The sequence below is a fragment of the Pholis gunnellus genome (assembly GCF_910591455.1).
Source record: "Pholis gunnellus genome assembly, chromosome: 21".
Taxonomy (NCBI): Eukaryota; Metazoa; Chordata; class Actinopteri; order Perciformes; family Pholidae; genus Pholis; species Pholis gunnellus.
This window is the reverse complement of record NC_136548.1, coordinates 7025808-7032550: the sequence shown is the minus strand read 5'-3', so window position 1 is coordinate 7032550 and position 6743 is coordinate 7025808. Positions and strand designations below refer to the sequence as shown.

Sequence of the window (6743 nt, the reverse complement as noted above, 5' to 3'; positions counted from 1 at the left end):
CATCTCCAAACACTATGCTGTTTTAAATTGTTAATCCATCCACATAAATCCATTAAGATAAGCAGATATTGTATAGATTAACAAATAGTTTGACGCTTCAAACGCTTTTTGTACACTTAGTTTATCTGAGATTTTCATCCTTATAGGATACAAAATACTGTATCAAACAAAATACGTTTTACGTGAAACAAGTATTAGTACAAACCCACATCCTTTTTGCTGTAAGGCAATAAGGCTATACTAACCCTTAATGGCATGCAACTCAAGTAGCTGATGCAGTAAAAGGACTGAGACAGGCTTCAGAGGCCAAATGCACTATGCTTCTGCAAGATCGAAGATATTGATCCTTACAGCTTTTCAGCTGGTTGTCAATTTCCCAACTGGGATAGAAATCTCTATATCTATATCTATAAATATTTGAGACACGTGTTGTGTACAGACATGATGTGCAACAGTACATGAAGCACACATGATATTGTACATGCCTGTAGGATTCTGCATGTGGCTGTTCAGAGCTGAGGTCTTCCAAAATTCTCTGCCGCAAGCTTTGCAGCTGTATGGTTTCTTTTTCCGTGGATTCTCAAATAGATTTTTAATAAAGCTGCTGAAGTTATTCCCACAAGGAGTACAATTCCCTCTCTCTTTCATGTGACTGAGAGAGGGAGAGAGAGAGAGGGAGCATCTGGCAGATGCTTTCTCTACATGTTGCATCAGGTTCTCTGAGGGATTCGAACACCATTCCTAAGACGCCACAAAGTAATTCTTGATTTTCTGAGTGACATATGGTGCCCTTAATGAGGTTGGCTTTGTATTGGCAGGATTTCCACAGACAATTTGTGAGGAAATGAGACTGAGTTGCTTTGAATTCCATATTTCACATGGGACTTGATGGATGTCCTGTCACTCCCCTGCTCTTGTAAATGCTCCTTTTTAACTCCACTCCACTCTAATTTTCAGAATAAAACTCTCGCGCATCTTATTCAGGCGCATATTTCACTGATTTAGTTGATTTATATCTATTTAGCAGAATCATATTTTCTAAGTTCTGAATTAGGATTGGGATACTCTACCACAGAATACCAGAGCAGTAAACTATCCTGGTTTAAATGTAAAAAGGCTTTCAGAAACGAAAGTGATCGTCAACAAGTGTCTGTAAGAAAAACTCCACAAACCATCTGCCTGTTTATTGGTTGGTTTAATGACATTGTTTGTCCATTTCAGCCATTAAAGCCTGGCATGGCTAAACCGGCCTATTATCTGTCTACCAAAAGACGATGATCAGTGCAAAACACAGTAGAGCACCAAGTGGAGAAGGTGACATTGGCTCATAATTTAGACACACAACATATAAAAATACTTCTGTGATTGTGTAGCGGTGGGTTCATTCGTGTGCTCAATGAGAACCTCCGCAGGGCTACTTTTAATCTGAAAAATGCTAACCGGAAGTGTTTGTAATGGAGTCGGAACTGTTCCAACGTGTCTAACGGCGAGTTGTTATTAGCCAGCAAAATATTACTCCCTCGTAAAATACCGCTCATTTTCATCCAACTCGTTGTTTGTTCACTATACACAAGTACTTGAGCAACCCGACCAAGCTCACAGTTTCATTCTTCATTCTTCCTCGTCTTGTTAAATAACCTCACCTGTCAAAAACGAGTTAGCCCGTTAGCTTGTTTTTAGCTAGCCAGTGGAGAGCAGGTGGACGAGGTTATGCAGCGCATACAGTTTTAATGTGGACAACATCACGTTACGACGAGGATCGTTAATGGCAGCCCGGCAACCCTTCACAGACTCGGATACTGCCGATGAAGCAGTGAGGGCGACCTGTGACGATGCAACCATATGCAAAAGGTAACATCATGGAGTGCTGCAGCACATTGTTATTATTTAACCTTACTGTCGTATGGCTTTAACTGCTTCACGTTAAGGAGACTTGGATTGAAGGAGTTAATGCACATTAAAGGTAATGCGTCATGATACTATTATGTCATAGCTACAGGTAATCAAGCTATCAGTGGTAATGTACAGTAATGCCCAATAACTAGAGAGAGAGCAACATGGGTCTATGTATGGATTAGACCACACCAGCAAAACCAAAAATAGAGCAGAAAACTGCACAGATCTGTAGAGCTAGGTCGTGATCCTTTGTGCTTACTTCTTATTGGTTAATTCCAAAAAATCCTATTCTAGGTTTGCTACCAGTAAAGGCTACTGGAAGGACCCCTATATCCAGTATTTCGTAAGATCTGTGGGGGAGCGGAAGGCTCCAGAAATCAACAGAGGTAAGTGATGCAGCCTCTTCTGTCACATGCATTTCTTAAGCCTATGGAAAGGCATTCATGCGGTACAAGTTATTACATTCATAAACTGCACTACAAGTCGCTGGATCGGCAGTACATGAGATGAATCGTCTGCAGCGAGTCCCTCATTCGCACAACACTGCAGAGTTGAAAGAATGTGTGCCGTGCATAGAGTGATGATGACTATGTATGTGAAGTATCCCATGTTGTGTGTTTTATTAGCTTATTTTACTTTCCTCTTATCTCCTTTTGACAGGTTACTATGCCCGCGTTCAGGGAGTTAACCATCTCCTTGATGCGTTCATAAGGAAAGCAGAGTGTAACTGTCAAGTAATCAACCTGGGTGCTGGACTGGACACCACGTTTTGGCGACTTAAGGTTTGCAGCATTGCAGCGACTAAACGTGACTCACCGTTCTGATGTGGCTTTTGATCCTGTTTGATTGGACTCGGTGGCGTCGCGTACATTTAATTACCTTCAAAGTATTATCCAATGCACAGACCTTTACTGTGTTTGTGTGTTTGTGTGTGTGTGCTATAGGATAAAAACCTCATGCCACGGAAGTTCTTTGAAGTTGACTTTCCAACAGTTGTGGCCAGAAAAATACACAACATCAAGTAAGTCAACCGTGCAATTATTTTATTTATTATAACTATTAGTATTATGGTTTATTTTTATACAGACATGAACCAAATCAGCCACAAGCTTCCCTTATAGAACCAGAAGATCTGGTTATTATGGTTATATATTATGCAATGTGTAACTGCATAAACATGCATTGATGAGGAAAATCAAGTACAGTTGGTATAACTGGTATTGTAAGGAAGTACAAGTATAATATATATATATATATATATGATGGCTTATGTATTGCAATTTGGGGTTGAGCTCTGTAGAGGGAGACACAGCTGCATTTACAGCAAGAATTCAAGGATCAGTCGCAGTGTGTTTGTACTGTATGAAATCCTTGCATGTATGTAAGGATTTATTTTTTTGACTATTATATACATATATATATGTCTATTATATGTAAATAATAGCTACCAGTATTCAGACTAAGTGTTTTATAAGTGTGTGTTTAAGAATAATTAAGTCAGAAACATCTTGTGTACTGCAGTATAAGTGCAATATTATCACAATTACTACCATGAAAGCTAAAAAATACAGTGAATGTAAACTATTTTCTTTGACTAGGACAAAACCGCCTCTGTCCAAACCCCTCATCGAAACCCACTTAACAGATTCCCTACTACTAGGTAATGAGCAAACGTTCCATTCATTACATAACATATCTACAGCGTGTGGTTTAGCTCAGAAAATATTTGTTTCGTATCTTTTCCAACTTCTTCACTGTGTGTGTGTGTGTGTGTGTGTGTGTGTGTGTGTGTGTGTGTGTGTGTGTGTGTGTGTGTGTGTGTGTGTGTGTGTGTGTGTGTGTGTGTGTGTGTGTGTGTGTGTGTGTGTGTGTGTTGTTTCTTTGCTCAGATGCCCACAGCCTCGACTCGGACCGGTACTGTATCATCGGGGCGGACCTCAGAGACATCTCCAGTTTGGATGAAAAACTGAAGAAGTTCCAGCTTAATCCAGAGTATGTGTGGATAATGATTCACTTTCACTCCTGTATGTGATGCTGCAGATGTTGTGTTTTTACTAACAGTGAGCGACATTTCCTGGATGAAATTTTGAGACGTTTCTGTAGTGGTTTTGATAATTTAATAATGATAATAATAGTTTTATTGTGAAACTATTGGACTCCACTGTAACTGACATGAGTTAGAGAGTATCTTTTTTTATCAGTAGCAGAAGACCAATGTACATGTCTATTTCATAGTAGTTTGATTGTGTTTTTTTATGGCCCCATAAAAACATAACCTTTTATTTATCTAGGGAAGTTCGACAAAGAGCGATGCGATCTTTTTCAGGAAGCGGCCAGATGTGAATGTGATTTTACGTTTTAGTCTTTTATAGTTACATATTTGTGTTCTGCCTACAGACACTAAAAGTTGACGCAAAAATGTAATATTCCTCTGTGAAAATGATAGATTTTAGTTTAGTTTTAAGATTATTCTAAGAATAACAGATAACTCAATGGTTTGAATCAAAGTTGTATTGTTTTCTACTGTGCTTAACTGAATGAAAGAAACAGTAAATCATCTTTGCTTTGACGCATTTCTGGATCCAGAGAACAGCTGCTTTCCTGTTATGTTGTTGTGGTAAAGCATACTCCTGTCCTCGCTCCCAGATTACCTACATTGCTGCTGTCAGAGTGCGTGCTGGTCTACATGACGCCCTCCCAGTCCTCCAATGTAGTTCACTGGGCCGCGGAAACCTTCCACACCGCCATGTTCATCAACTACGAACAGGTAAACGAGACTTCATCCAGGTACAGCACAACAATGCACTCGTTTGCTTCTGTTGTCCAAGGAACACCTTATGCAAGTGTCTGGCCTAACCTGAGGCTCAAACCTCTTGACATGATCTGTGCGTCCAGGTGAACATGAGCGATCGATTTGGCCAGGTGATGATCGAGAACCTGCAGCGTCGCCAGTGCACCCTGGCAGGAGTGGAGGCCTGTCAGTCTCTGGACTCTCAGGTAGCCTCCAGCACTCAAACTCCATAGTTCACAACCAAGATGTTGTGGCTTTGTGGGGCTAGTGACCTGTCAAGTCCAAAATGTATGAATGTTTTGAGGATCAGCAATGTGTTTTGAATGTGCGGTGTCTGCAGAAGGAGCGGTTTCTGAAGACGGGCTGGGAGCATGCTGATGCTCTGGACATGATAACGGTCTACAGTATGCTGCCCCAGGATGACATGGAGAGGTAACGCATGTAGTACTTGGTAGTTCCAGGTTTTTGGAGATCAAACCATAGGAACTATAAGTCAGGATATCTCAGCCTCTGCGACATGAATGTCGGCTGATTTTAAAGATCACATTCCTGACCTGATGATGAAATAGTTCTTTTCTTTCCTCTAGAATTGAGAGTCTGGAGTTCCTGGATGAGAGGGAGCTGTTGCAACAACTGCTCCAGCACTACAGTATCTGCTGGGCCACCAAGGACAAACTCAACCTGGGTAACGCTCATGTTATGTTGCAGTTCCATGGAAATGAACGGGCATGTCAGCTGCAGTTAGGAAATATTAAACTATGACGGCTCAGTTCCAGGGTCATCTGCACCCGCTATGGCGCGCCATGCTGTCCGTATTTTCTTTGTGTTGCTAACATGTGTCAGGCGTTTTATATTTCCACCCATCCTCTCAGTTTGAGTGTCTGGTGTGGTCATGTAAAGGAACAGGTCATGCTCTGTTTCCTCAGGTCTGTCACAGTTGGCGTATTGAGTGTGAAAGATCGCCACCGTTTTTTTTTACACGAGTCTATGCCAAAGTCAACAACCGGAGAAGACGTATGAAGGGAGACGTTGGGAAAAGAGGAAGCCCATATTCTCCACCAAGCCCCCCCACCCCGTCGACGACGAGCTGTTCCGGTGCAAAAACTCCCGGCATCAGCAGAAAGTGATTTGACGAGCGTCCTGTGTTACCCAATCCACGTCAAAGATAAGAGGTGATCACGATGAGTGCTTTGTCGAGGTTACCAACTGTAAAGTGGAACAAGTTTGTCTTTATTCATTTGATGACAGATATTTTTGTTTATGCACTGAAACGGAAATATTATTTCAAAATCTGCTCACCTGTGTTGGATATTGACAAAAGTATGACGTTTTCAGATGACTTTTTCTGGTTTTTATGTGCCATTTAGATTTAATTTATGAATCAATTGACTCAGACTAATTTCCTTACGAAACATACATACATGCATGTGAAACTAGTTTGAAGCTGTAAGAGATGCATTGTATTGCATCTACTGGGTCATTTACATTTGCCCATAAAATGTTTTTTGTTCTTGAGCCTGGTTTTCAAATAGCAAAGAGGATGTGACAGATTAGTTTGTGATAGATTATATTTGATGGATGCTGTTCAAGTGCAGTTGAATAAAAATGTCCTTTTGTGTAAGACTGTGTTGCTCTGTTCATTTGTGTACTTTGTTATGGACTATGTTTATGAACTATATCAACTTCTTATCTAGTTTATTTGCAGTGGGAGGGACAAGCGGATATCATTATGATAAGCCGTGCAGATGTTTGTGTGTTCAGTCATACTGTGAGTACTATGACTTGGATTGTGTTGTAAGCATCGATATGGTTATGGTATAAACGTCACACAACTGCTTGTATGTGAAAGGGTTCCCTCGTACTGATGAAACCACTTTAAGTATCCAAATGACTTCAGTTTTACTGAGCTTTTAGTTTTCCGGCTCACAACTTTACTGCTTCGGTTGACTCTCACTGCTCTCATCAGTGTTGTTTTCAGCAGCAGAAAGCACCAGACATTACAAATGTTAAAAGCAGAGTGAACATCGGATCTCCATTCGCCAGGTGGCTAAAATGC

The 6743-nt window shown here is 40.8% G+C and overlaps 1 protein-coding gene across 2 annotated transcripts; it reads left to right on the top strand.

Annotated features, from left to right (window-relative positions):
- The first annotated feature begins 1490 nt into the window (after window positions 1-1490).
- On the top strand, window positions 1491-6262 carry lcmt1 (leucine carboxyl methyltransferase 1). 2 transcript variants are annotated; one of them, XM_079182416.1, is made up of 11 exons: window positions 1491-1851; window positions 2191-2282; window positions 2557-2678; window positions 2841-2917; window positions 3495-3556; window positions 3786-3888; window positions 4543-4663; window positions 4792-4893; window positions 5028-5119; window positions 5275-5372; window positions 5614-6262. In XM_079182416.1, exons 1-11 carry the CDS (start codon window positions 1766-1768, stop codon window positions 5634-5636), a joined length of 978 nt encoding a protein of 325 aa, XP_079038542.1. In that variant the 5' UTR covers window positions 1491-1765; the 3' UTR covers window positions 5637-6262. The 2 variants fall into 2 exon arrangements, with proteins under 2 accessions (XP_079038542.1, XP_079038541.1); XM_079182415.1 differs by having other exon boundaries at window positions 5275-6262.
- The last annotated feature ends 481 nt before the right edge of the window (window positions 6263-6743 follow it).